The sequence below is a fragment of the Pleurodeles waltl genome, chromosome 6 (assembly GCF_031143425.1).
Source record: "Pleurodeles waltl isolate 20211129_DDA chromosome 6, aPleWal1.hap1.20221129, whole genome shotgun sequence".
NCBI classification, from domain to species: Eukaryota; Metazoa; Chordata; class Amphibia; order Caudata; family Salamandridae; genus Pleurodeles; species Pleurodeles waltl.
Window position 1 is genome coordinate 1,710,260,805 of NC_090445.1, and position 13,436 is coordinate 1,710,274,240.

Consider the following 13,436-nt stretch of genomic DNA (forward strand, 5'->3'; position numbering starts at 1 on the left):
TCATGAGTGTGTTTCTTTTTTTTTTAAGGGGATCTCTACTTAATTCTTAATTGAAAAAAGTTTAGTCCACAAAACTAGTCTCCTGCTTGGGACCTAGAAAATGCACAAATGTTGATGCAAATAAAAAAATGTGGTCCTATTTCCTCACTATGTGCACCTGTCTGCCAAAGTGCACCTCAGGTTATTGAATTCTTAGTCCCAGTGTGAGGACTAGACTTGTACATTGTTAGAAGTACAACCAACATCATTTAAGGTATGGTGAAGGCGGAGAGGCACCGTAAAATGTGGACTATCCCGTCCCCCTAGATTCATTGTGTCCCACCGCATTTGGAGATGGAAGTAACTAATTTCCAAAGTTGGTGTCTCAGGTGGCTTTGCCATTGGAAAGCTATATATGATGGCTCAGCCACCAGGGGAGTCCCGTTATCAATGTGTTGAAACACCTGCCCTACTAAGGATGGATATTCTGATGGGTATTTTTGTAACTCACGTCCGCCATGCAAAGCTTGAAGGACCTGGCAAAAAAAAATCATCAATGGCCCAACATGCAGAGAGGAAACTCTAGAATATGGTAGGTGGCTGACATTACATTTAAGTCCTGCACAGGACAATAAGAGACGCGGTTCATGGCAAATTTGCAGGCCACATGCTGATTATTAGAAGAGCCCTAAAACTGAAGATCCGGTCTTCCTCGCTCTGAGATTTGTGTCAGTAATGGATCCAGCCATGGCCTCCAATCCACCTCTTCTAGCTCTTCACCTGCCACCTCCTGCTCTGTGAAGACTGAGTGGTATGTGGAACCAGCGTCACCTGAGAGCACTGACCTCCTCACCTCATCTTTCACCAGCTCCATTGTTCTCTGCCACCTCAATCTGTCAGGAGGCGCTAGCAAGAATGATATGGAAGACCCTCACTGGCCTGCTGTGTACTGCCTCTCATGGCTTCACGGTGCCTACTCACACCAAGTGCACCATCTCGACCTCATCATCTCGCCCATGACGTCTTCATCACGTGATGTGTCTGCAGTCCCAGCTCTCAGATCCGTCTTATCTACTGATGAAGTGGGACCATCAACATCACCTACAGGATATCCACCTTTCCCATCTCTCTGTCCATGAGCTGTGCAACAGCCCTTTTCTCTTTAAACATCTAGAAGACATCAAAACTATTTAAAATGCATTCCTTGGCCACCCTACACCAGATGTGCTGTCTCTCCCTGTCTCCTATTTACGGCACCCAGCAGAAGACACAGAGAATCTAAGCATGCTTTCAGAATCTGACAAGCCATACGAGCAAAGTTCATAAACACCTAGATGGTGGCAACAGCCTACACTGTGATCCCCACCTGTCTCCAGTTTAAAGCATTGTTCATGCCACAACTTGACTTATTTAGGGTTTGCAACAATTTCAGTGGATCACACCTGCACTCTGGGAGTGTGAGTGGCTCTCCCTGCCTTTCAAAATCATGTTCGGGGTCTACTGTGTCACACTCTAAACTGTGACCCCCAACACACCACCCTGCCTGACAAGCGACACCTCCAAGGGCGTGTGCGGCACACGCAGCAAAGAAATCGCAATGCTTGAATCCAAAAAATGCAAAAAGAAAAAGAGCAGCTGTGATCTGAAGCTCTGCGTCAATTGCAATCAGACCAGATCCCACCCAAATACACTTCCAAAAGGCGACAAAGACCCACCTTTTCAAGGCACACCTCGCCCACCTCACCCAGGCATGCTGTACACCACTCCACTTCTAAACACCCCACCGAGAGATTTCAGCATCCGGTAAATAAGCGAACTTTAGTTGTTTACCCCCAGATCATTCACCTGTATTCTGTGCACCACTCCAGAGCTGTAGACCTGTGGCCAACACTCTGCAGAACACATTTAAAAACATACACACCTCCCCTGAAAATGGGGTTAATCCCTTTGCAACTGCATTTTAATTTGGCTAACTTCCAGTGGGGGCAAATGGTTTTGCTGTATTTTGGATCAAATGCTCTGTTCTAGGCCTGCTATTGGGGAAGGAGTGTTTCATGTCTACAGTCTTGGGAGCACAGGATTTGTTCTGGCTCAACTTCAAGGCCGTCTCCTTCACACAGGATCAGATTTTTTCAGGGGTGAGGCGGCTTTTCGGCAATTCTCAATAAAAAAGACTTTGCAAGTCAAGGATGAGGAATCATTGTTTTGGTTTGCACAAGAGGAAGTATTTTTTCTGTGTTCCCATACAATTTGCATGAGGCCTTAGGAATCTAAGATTTGCCCCAGTTTTTAGTATGTGATTCGCTGCATTCTGTTTGTTACAAGAACCCTTGAGTTCAGGAAATAGGAGTATCTTACCTAGCCTGAGAATTTCCTGGATTCACCAAAAGAGACACATCTCTGTTCTGTGCTTGTGACAAAGAAGGGAATGTGTTTTTGGGCCTCTGGTTGGGATGACCTCTTCTAGACCATACACGGTCTCTCCTGAGATCCTGGAGCTGGGATGTTGATGGTGGTTGGCTCAGGAATGAAGCTGTACTAGTCCCAGAGGGGGCAAACATTTCTGAGGAGCTGGGTACAAATATCAGGAATATGAGGACACGTAGGCCACAGAGGTTGGTGGTATTCTCAGACACAGTGTGGGTGGAAATCCTGAGTGGTCTTTCGGTGTGTTTTATGGCTCATGACATTGTGGATCATGTTTTTCTCAGGGTGAGAAAGGTCCAATTGGCCCAGCAGGTCGCGATGGAGTTCAGGGCCCGGTCGGCCTGCCGGGAGCAGCAGGACCTCCGGGTGGACCCGGTGAAGATGGCGACAAGGTTAGTATGTCCTTCTGGATATCTGTGTGTAAACGTTCTTTGGTTCCGTCTCCTGACTAATTCTGTTTGTTTTCTTCCTTAGGGTGAACTTGGTGAGCCTGGACAGAAGGGAGCCAAGGGGGGCAAAGGAGAGCACGTAAGTAACCCATTGTGTCTCTCCCTTTTCTCAATATTATTCATGTCCTCTCATTCCCTGCCTGTCTCGCTCACTGTAACTCGTGCCCTCTCGGCATCTCTATCTGTCACTCTAGCTCACACCCTCTCAGCATCTCTCTGACTCTCACTGTCATGCTTGCAATCTCAGCGTTTCCTTGTCTCGCACACCGTTGCTTGTCCCTTTTCAAATTGTGAGACATATACACAACACAGAGATGTGTGCACACTGTGTAGATGTACACACACTGGTGAAGTACGGACACTGCAGACACGTATACACCGAAGAGACATAGATACACTGTGTAGAGGTATAGATATTGTGAAAAGGTAGATGGACCATTTGGATATATGCACACTGGGGAGACGTACACTCATCGCAACAACGTATGTATATCAAAGGTCTATCATGGACTACTTGTTCCTATCTTAGGCCTCTTGTAGAATACCCCTACCTGCCATAGGCTAAACCTCCTGCCATTGTCTAAGGGCAACAACCCACCATTCATGTTCCACAAACTGTGTGTCCTACAGCCTTGGACCTCCTCAGTACTCCTTCATCCCGCCTCCATAGCAGGCGGCGCCTCTTGCTCACTGTGAGTTGTTCCTGCCCTCCTGTACCCCTGTCATGCCTGGTTACCAGGCTCGAAGGTACTCCCTGATCACTAGAGCCTTTGTGTTTGTCGATTAATAGAATGCAAGCCTGACTACAAAACAAGAGAGAGATGCTCGGAAGAAGGGAATGCAATAAAGTGGAGTAGAATGGGTGAGGACGGATGGAGGGGTGGGGAGGACGAGGGGATGGGGAGGGAGGATGGGGTGAGAGCCAGTGACAGGCAGCCAGGTGCAGTGTCCTTCTGAAGGCCTAGCAGCTCACCTACTCACACATGTCTCGTGCTGGTCCAGGCTACCATGGCCTACTTTGTCCTGCATTACCGCCTCCTACCCACCGCACCCTGATGTTGAACAGGCCGTGGTCCACAATTTACCCAAAAACTACAAATCAATAAAGTAAATATGTAATTTATAAAGTTAATATGCATCTCATCATGTCTCTCACTGCCTCATCTCACACTTGTTCTTTCGGATCATGTTTCCTGTCTCCTCGCATTCCTTTCATTGTCTCCACTCCTCCCCCTGCTCACTCTCTCTCAGTTCCTCTCTTGTTTTCCTTTTCCTATGTAATTTCTCCTCTCATTTATGCCTTCCATCTGTCACATTAGTCTTTTCCCATGTATTTCTATCTCTCGCTCCCCCCGTTTTTCTCATGATGCTGCTTTTTCTTCTCTCCACAGGGACCACCGGGCCCTCCCGGTCCCATGGGCCCCGTTGGCCAGCCCGGCACAGCTGTAAGTATCTGAAGTACAGTGTAATGGCATCCTCCTCACCAGTGTCTTGGGAAGATTCGTATAGACCCCCTGCGCCCAAACTACTACAGAGGGTTCTTTAGAGCAGAGCCGCGAGCACTCCTGGGGACACTGGCCCTTGTGGTCATGTATGACACTGAGCTGTGCACAGGGATGTGCCCCCAGAAGAGGGTGTGTGAGAGAAAGAGTACCCTAGAGAATATGTGCTGTTAATTTCCATTAGTTGTAGATATTTACTGCTGGTGGCTTGAAACACACATGGAGGGAGTCTCTGGCACCTGCTCATAAGGAGGGAGCGCTCCGCTGTCTCTGAAGCACCTCTTGTGTCATACGGTACAGCGATAATCTGCAATAACTGTAATAATACTGCACCGTTCCCATGCTACAGGCTTCCTCCCCTGCCAGGCATCTGCATAGTGATGGTCAGGGGTCATCTCCTTGGCTCATACCCTGGCCTAGTGATAAAGTGCCCTTGCTGGAGCTCTGCTCTGGCACTATTAGCTCCATGAGCACCCCCCTCCCCCAGAGCTGGTGAGAGTACCCCACCTAGGGATAACCTCCCTTAAGTCACTGAGTGCCTTGACCTGTTTTGCTTCTTCTGCAGGGTGCTGATGGCGAGCCCGGTCCCAGGGGCCAACAGGGACACTTTGGGGCTAAAGGAGACGAAGGGACACGTGGCTTCCCCGGTCCACCTGGCCCGATTGGCCTTCAGGTGAGTGACTCAGATGCTCCTAGGACATGGCATTTCCTGTATTACCACCACAGAGAATGCAGGTGTGAAAGCGAGCATGGGTGTCTTGGGGTGACGTACAGATGGCTTTACAGATTATACCAACAACAGACTGCTTTTCACATGTCCCTTTGATCATGAATGATATGAATGTGTTAACTTTTGAGTCAGTAATGACACATGTACTTTAGAGAACGTTCTGGAACCTTTCATCATACCTGGCTGTACATCAGTGCATTCTCCTTTTGTGTCCCCCTGCAGGGTCTGCCTGGTCCTTCCGGAGAGAAGGGGGAGACAGGTGATGTTGGCCCTATGGTGAGTTTCTCGCTCATGCCTAGTGGACATAACCAAATGCATGCTTCAGATGTCCGTTCCGCACCACAGAGAGCATGGCAGGGCTCACTGTGGAATAGTGCCCCTGGGGTATGGGACATCAAGCATCCCATGGTGCTCATGAAGAGCCCGATTCACAAAGGCAAACTTAGACTGAAAGTCTACATTTAGACCTAAAGTCTAACTTTACTCATAGTAAACTTAGTCTTTAGGTCTAAACTTAGACTTTTGGTCTAAGTTTACCCTTGTGAATCAGGCCCTTTGACCTCAGATCTAAACTTAGACTTTTGGTCTAAGTTTACCTTTGTGAATCGGGCCCAGAGTGTACATCTACAGGGGTATATATGATGCTGCAGCCATGGTCATTGGCAATGCACTTCATGATGTGCCAATTGTTAAGAAAAGCATTCAACCCCACTCAACAATGTGCATTGTCTCTTAGCATTCAGTCTCATCTTCTCTGCTTGATGTTGGGGTTCTAGGTGATGTCACACACATCAAACACTCCTAATTTCTTGCACAGTTATACCCTATTCCCTTCCGAGGTCAGGCCCTATTATTTGCTGCTATCCGGTCCTGCTTTAGAGGTCACATATGCTGGAGTTCAGTTTTGTCCCATTGATTCCTTCATGTTTTCTGAGGCATTAGCTTACTGGAAGTGTCTACTCTGTCTTGCACAGAATACTTTGTGTTTGGAGCCCTGCCTTAGCTCCCATGTCTTTGCCTTTGCTCCTCAGTGTTGCACTATTTACCTCCTATCCTTAAGAAGAAGGTTTGCTGCAGTCTTGCGATATCCCTTAATTCACAGATTTTGTTATAACTTGGAAATACAGCTCGCGCCAATCTGTTGATATTCTGGTAGCCATTCATGCCTAGATCTTATATAGTATGAACTTTTCATGCACTGGTACAAAATCTCGATATCAGTAGCTCCTTTACTTCTGTTTCTGCAGCTCTGCGCAGGTGTTTTCAGCTTATCATAACTTACATGCTGATATCTTATTTATTGCTTTATTATCTAGGGTCCACCTGGTCCCCCTGGTCCCCGTGGCCCTGCTGGACCTAATGGAGCAGATGTAAGTATGATGCCCATCCCAGTATGCATTCCTTCACTATGATTACCTTTTTATATGAACTTGCTCCTAACAACGGTCTGCTCTTTCTTATTGTAGGGTCCTCAAGGTCCACCCGGTGGCATTGGAAATCTTGGAAATGTGGGAGAGAAGGTAGGTCCAATGTGCTTTTTCTTCGGCAAAAATCTAAGAATCTAAAGGCTCAACGTGATGCTTGTGGAACATTAGGCATTGGGCACGTCAAAGTAGACCACAAATATGGAGATCCACAAAACTAATCTCTCTTGGCTAATAGATCATGTCTCTACTTAATCACTAGACCATATCCCACACAGCCTTTAGGCAGATTCCCAAATTAATCTCAAGACCACATGTCAACTTAACAAATAGATCACACGTCAAGGTACCCACAAGATCATATATCAAGTCAGCCACAAACACACATCTTCTTAATTTACCTCCCAAAACCCATTTCAACATATCTTCTAGACCTCAACGTAACCAAACTACAAGATCTTATCTTATCTCAGCTCAGCCATATATCCTACCTCATCTGAGCCACAAGGTCACATCACAAAATTACATATTAAGTGACCACAAAACACATCTCAATTTACCCCCAAGATCACATCTGAACTCAGCTGTATTTCTATCTAATGTCAACCACAAGACCAAATCACAACTCAGCCACAAGATCCCATAATAACCCTGCCATAGAAAAGCATGTTAATTTACCACCAAGATCACATCTTAACTCAGCTGTATTTCTATCTAATGTCAACCACAAGACCAAATCACAACTCAGCCACAAGATCCCATAATAACCCTGCCATAGAAAAGCATGTTAATTTACCACCAAGATCACATCTTAACTCAGCTACATAATATATATACTATCTAATCTCAGCCACAAAACCACTAGCCACAAGTCAGTATATCTACTTAGCTACTAAATTACATTGGTGCTCAGCCACAAAGCTAAGGGCCTGGTTTAGAGTATGGCAGATGGAGTAAACCGTCACAAACGTGACCGGTATCCCGTCCGCTGTATTACAAGTGCCGTAGGATTTAATGCACTTATAATCAGTGGACGGAATATCTGCCACGTTTGTGACAGAGTATCCTATCTGCCAAATTCTAAACCTGGCCCTAAATCTTAACTCAGACACCAGATCACATCTCAACCAAACTACAGCATTACATCTCAGCCTCCAGACCCCATCCTGCCCCTGCCACTACAACACAAGACCAGCATCTGAAATTAGCCACTACATCTGAAATTGGGGCCTGATTTAGATGTTGGCGGATGGAATAATCTTGTACAAATGTGAGGGATCTCCCATCTGCCTTATTACGATCTCCATGGGATATAATTGGATCATACTATGGGGGACAGGATATCCGTCGCCTTTGAGACAGAGTAACCCTCCCTGCCAAACTCTAAATCATGCTCTTAGTCACTAGATCAGTTTCAAATTAATCCAAATACTACATGTCAGCTCAGGTACTAGATTAAACTTAGCGATTAGATCACAACGTAGTCTAACTACTAAACCAATAATAGAATGCACCACAGTGTGACTACCAGGGCAAATCTGCCACTGTGTCACCTTCGGTTTAACCATGATACAAGATCTCAACTCAATACTAGATCACCTCTTAGTCTGACCTCTAGACATGACCTGCCAGTTCACATATTAGTTTGACCTCTAGAAACCATCATGAGTTTGTCAAACGACCGCATCTCAGTGCATGCTGTAGACAACACTACTCTGTCGCACATCTCATCCGAGACGTTGATTCATCGCTCGATGAAGACCGTGAATCATACCTCAACTACTTTTCATCTCCGCCACTAGACTGGTTACTAAGTAAGTTAGACTTCTCCTTGAGTAAGCCACCAGGCCTCTTTGGGTTAACTTGTGATGTGGCCTGGCTTACTTAGGGAGAAGTCTAATGAAGAAGTGCATTTCCTCTAATGCTTGATGCTGTATGGGGCCCTATATAACCATAAGTGTTCGCTCAATTATTCAATTAGAGGCCAGGCTGGGGGTGACCAGCACAGATCTATTCTCCCGGTGACATTGTGCGGTACCTCAATAGATTTCAATGCATATAATGAATGTTTTGTGTTCTCAGACCCCACTTCTGTGGATTGTGCATCCAGTATAGCAGGTCTCTCATATATCACTGAGACACACGAGCACTGGCGCGCACACACACACACACACACACACAGCGACATAAAACACACACATGCACACACACACACAAATGCACGTGTCACACAGACATACATACGCACACAGATGCACATTCAAACAAGCACATGCAGGTACACTCACATGCACACACACACATACATAAATATACACACATAAACACACAGATATGCAAACACACTCACATACACACACAGAAACACCCATACACACAGTCACACTTACAGCCACAGTCATACACATACATAGACATATACAAACACAGGCACACAGACACACACCTTTACACATGCACATGTTCACACATAGACACACAAACACAACCATGATAGTAAATGTTCTTCTCTTTCCTGTTCCAGGGAGAGCCCGGGGAGTCTGGTGCTCCTGGCATTGCTGGTGAACCAGGACCAAAGGTTTGTACTTAGTTCTGTCTGTGTTTCTTGCATGGCGAGTGCCCTCATACTTTTGTATTTCTGATGTCTAGCACATTTTTACCTGTGAATATAGATTTATCATAGCATTTTAATCCCATTATCCTGTTATGATGTGTAAAAACACATATATAGACAGACAGATATGTCCTTGTCACAGTCCACAAATGATCCATTAACTATATACCCCAGACAATTAACACAAGGTCACTGCATGCATTGGGAAGGGGGGGGTCTCAATTACCCCGTCATGGAAGGTGTAACTGATGCTCTTCACCATGTCAGATGGTCCATGCCATCTCTGTATGGGCATATGTCACCCTCACAACACTTTTAATATTAGGACAAGTGATTCTAGCCAGTTATAAACCTGCGTTCTCTCTTTAATGTTGATATTTTCCATGTTTACTGGTTTGGTCCTGCATGTCCCTGACATGTATTCTCTTCATATTTTGTTTTCTTCTTGTATTGGAAGATGTAGGTGGTAAGGAGCCACTTCTGAACTCGTGTACAGAGGAATGTCACATTGTCTCTCAAATTCAAAGACCAGCTCTTGATTACTCTCTCTTTCTCTAGGGCCCTCGAGGAGAGCGAGGAGAGAAAGGCGAGGCTGGGCAACCTGGGGCTGCAGGACCCCCAGGAGGCAAAGGTCCACCTGGCGACGATGGACCAAAGGGAAATCCTGTAAGTATCTGGCCCTCTCCCTATCTTTTCCAGTGGTTGCGAATGGGGCTGTCGCCATTTTGGTTGGCACCAGGAGAATGCGAGAGGGCATTTGGCAGGGACATTGGATTAGTTGTAATTGTGGTAACACATTTTCTAGTTTGGATGAAGAACTTAGAGTTATTTGGGTTGTGTGATGGTAGGTGGACAGGGACTGTTCTTGTAGCTGGACTGTGGTCTGACAGAACCGGATGTTGTTCAATCTTGGAATAGAACATTCATACATTGTTGCCCAATGGAATTTAGCAAGTTATTGGACCACAACAATGCGAACTGTCTCAGACGTGAGTATTGCACGAGTGCAGAATCCACCTTTGTGGTGAGAAGCCACCGTGGTTGCGGCTCGAGCAGTTAGTGAGTCAGGATATTGTAGATTGGACTGGACTGGGGGTGCATTAGATCTTTCAGACTATATTGGGCATGTTGTACATTGTAATTTTTTATATTGCAGACTGCACAAAATACTGATGCTTTATGATTGTGTGTTACTGGGTATATTGCAGATCCTTCAATGTGTGAGGTTTGGGTTACAATATGCATAGCATTGATGATCACACTGATTATATATGATGGGGAAGACCTAGGTCATGTCTGGCCTGCAGATACTGAAGTCTCTGTGAAATGTGAAGGTGGGTAGTTGGATGTTGTACATTCTATGACATTTGAGATTCATGTAGCAGTACAAGAGAGCAGCTATAACTCGGGTGACGACTGTATGATCAATGATGAGGTTGTTTGGGGGTGAAGGTGTTTTACATTCTGTTATTGTGTATTGGTTGTGATTTTAATATTGTAAATGAAAATGTATTGTGTGGGAGTATGACACAGTGCAACATTTTAAAGTGCATTTATTGTCATTTGTGGAGCCGGGAGGTGTGAACGACATGGCCACTGATATCAGTGATAGCCCTGGGAGAACAGTATATAGGTATGAAATGGGGGTCTCATTGGCTGTGAAATCTCTCACTGTTCCGTCTCTTTTTAGGGTCCTGTTGGTTTCCCTGGTGATCCAGGTCCCCCTGGTGAAGGTGGCCCTCGTGTGAGTATTACCATAGTTCCCGTTCTTGATATATTTCCTTCATTGTATGACTGTAATGTGAAATGTTCCTCACGAGGATCAACACCTGCGTATGGGACCTGACTCAGTTCACACCAAGATGGCTTAAATCCCGCTGTCATGCATCCAGACAGGTATTGCTTCCAAGTATCCGGACAAAGAGTCAGTGATCTGCATCACGGAACAGGATAGGTTTACCTTGGCGATCTGCTGGGAAAACTACTGAGGGCAGAAAAGTGTTTTAGAAAGGCCGTTAGTGGTGTACCAAATAGGTGATGCTGTAGTCAGGTATGGATATACCGCACAGGTGATGCTGTGGTTAGGTATGGATATACTGCACAGGTGATGCTATAGTTAGGTATGGACCTGCCGCACGGGTGATGCTGTAGTTAGGTATGAATATACCACACAGGTGATGCTGTAATCAGGTATGGATATACTGCACAGGTGATGCTGTAGTTAGGGACAGACATACTGCACAGGTGATGCTGTAGTTAGGTATGGATATACCACACAGGTGATGCTGTAGTCAGGTATGAATATACCGCACAGGTGATGCTGTAGTCAGGTATGAATATACCGCACAGGTGATGCTGTAGTTAGGTATGGACATACCGCATAGGTGGAGCTGTAATTAGGTATGGACATAGTGCACATGTGATGCTGTAGCTAGGTATGGATGTACCACACAGGTGATGCTGTAATTAGGTATGGACATACCGCACAGGTGATGCTGTAGTTAGGTATGGACATACCATACAAGTGATGCTGTAGTCAGGTATGGATGTCCCATACAGGTGATGCGGTAGTTAAGTATGGACGTACCACTGAGATGATGCTGTAGATAGTTATGGATATACTACACAGGTGATGCTGTAGTTAGGTATGGACATACCGCACAGGTGATGCTGTAGTTAGGTATGGACATACCACACAGGTGATGCTGTAGTTAGGTATGGATGTACCACACAGGTGATGCTGTAGTTAAGTATGGACGTACTGCTCAGGTGGTGCTGTAGGTAGGTATGGAAGTACCCCCCAGGTGATGCTGTAGCTAGATATGGATGTACCGCACAGGTGATGCTGTAGTTAGGTATGGACATACCACACAGGTGATGCTGCAGTTAGGAATGGATGTATCCCACAGGTGATGCTGTAGTCAGGTATGAATGTACCACACAGGTGATGCTGTAGTCAGGCATGAATGTACCACACAGGTGATGCTGTAGTTAGGAATGGAAGTACCCCACAGGTGATGCTATATTTAGGTATGGACATACCACACAAGTGATGCTGTAGTTAGGTATGGATGTATGACACAGGTGATGCTATAGTTAGGAATGGATATACGGCACAGGTGAGGCTGTAGTCAGGTATGGATATACCGCACAGGTGATGCTGTAGTCAGGTATGGAAGTACCCCACATGTGATGCTGTAGTTAAGTATGGATATACTGCACACGTGATGCTGAAGTCAGGTATGGGTGTTCAGACAGGTAATGCTGTATTTAGGTATGGAAATACCACACAGGTGATGCTGTAGTTAGGTATGGACATACCGCACAGGTGATGCTGTAGTCCGGTATGGATGTACCATACAGGTGACTATAGTTTGTTACTGATGTACCGCACAGGTGACGCTGTAGTTTGTTACTAATTTAGCGCATAGATGACTCTACAGTTAGTTACTGATGTACCACACAGGTGACCCTGTAGTTAGTTACTGATGTACCACATAGGTGGCTCTGTAGTTCATTATTGATGTACCACACAGTTGAGGCTGTAGTTCATTACCACTGTACCTCACATGTGACTCTGTAGTTAGTTACTGATGTACTGCTCAGGTGAGGCTGTAGTTCTTTACTAATGTACCACACAGGTGAGGCTGTAGTTTGTTGCCGAGGTGCTGCACAGGTGAGGCTGTAGTTTGTTATGGATGTACCACACAGGTGAGGCAATAGTTCATTGTCGAGGTGCGGCACAGGTGAGGCTGTAGTTTGTTACGGATGTACCACACAGGTGAGGCTGTAAATTGTTACGGATGTACCACACAGGTGAGGCTGTAGTTGTTGCTGATGTGCCGCACAGGTGAGGCTGTCGTTTGTTACGGATGTACCACACAGGTGAGGCTGTAGTTTGTTGCCCAGGTGCCCCACAGGTGAGGCTGTAGTTGGTATGGATGTACCACACAGGTGATGCCGTAGTCAGGTATGGATGTACCACACAGGTGAGGCTGTAGTTTGTTACGGATGTACCACACAGGTGAGGCTGTAGTTTGTTGCCGAGGTGCCGCACAGGTGAGGGTGTAGTTAGTATGGATGTACCGCACAAGTGATGCTAAAGTCCTGTATGGATATACCGCACAGGTGATGCTGTAGTCAGGAATGGATGTACCACACAGGTGAGGCTGTAGTTCGTTACGGATGTACCACATAGGTGAGGCTGTAGTTTGTTGCCGAGGTGCCGCACAGGTGAGGCTGGGTTGGATGATCTTGCCGACACCACTCACTTTGTCCTACGTGGGTGATATTTTAAGGCTTTGTCCTGTG

The 13,436-nt window shown here is 46.0% G+C and overlaps 1 protein-coding gene across 7 annotated transcripts in view; it reads left to right on the forward strand.

Moving 5' to 3' along the window:
* COL11A2 (collagen type XI alpha 2 chain) overlaps positions 1 to 13,436 on the forward strand; it is a 285,676-nt gene that overhangs the window by 213,892 nt on the left and 58,348 nt on the right. For all 7 annotated transcript variants that reach the window (XM_069241904.1, XM_069241899.1, XM_069241897.1 and 4 more), the window contains 10 exons: positions 2,691 to 2,798; positions 2,881 to 2,934; positions 4,247 to 4,300; positions 4,923 to 5,030; positions 5,310 to 5,363; positions 6,404 to 6,457; positions 6,554 to 6,607; positions 9,036 to 9,089; positions 9,684 to 9,791; positions 10,816 to 10,869. In XM_069241904.1, the coding sequence (XP_069098005.1) occupies positions 2,691 to 2,798; positions 2,881 to 2,934; positions 4,247 to 4,300; positions 4,923 to 5,030; positions 5,310 to 5,363; positions 6,404 to 6,457; positions 6,554 to 6,607; positions 9,036 to 9,089; positions 9,684 to 9,791; positions 10,816 to 10,869 (702 nt within the window). The remainder of the gene's footprint in view (positions 1 to 2,690; positions 2,799 to 2,880; positions 2,935 to 4,246; positions 4,301 to 4,922; positions 5,031 to 5,309; positions 5,364 to 6,403; positions 6,458 to 6,553; positions 6,608 to 9,035; positions 9,090 to 9,683; positions 9,792 to 10,815; positions 10,870 to 13,436) is intronic.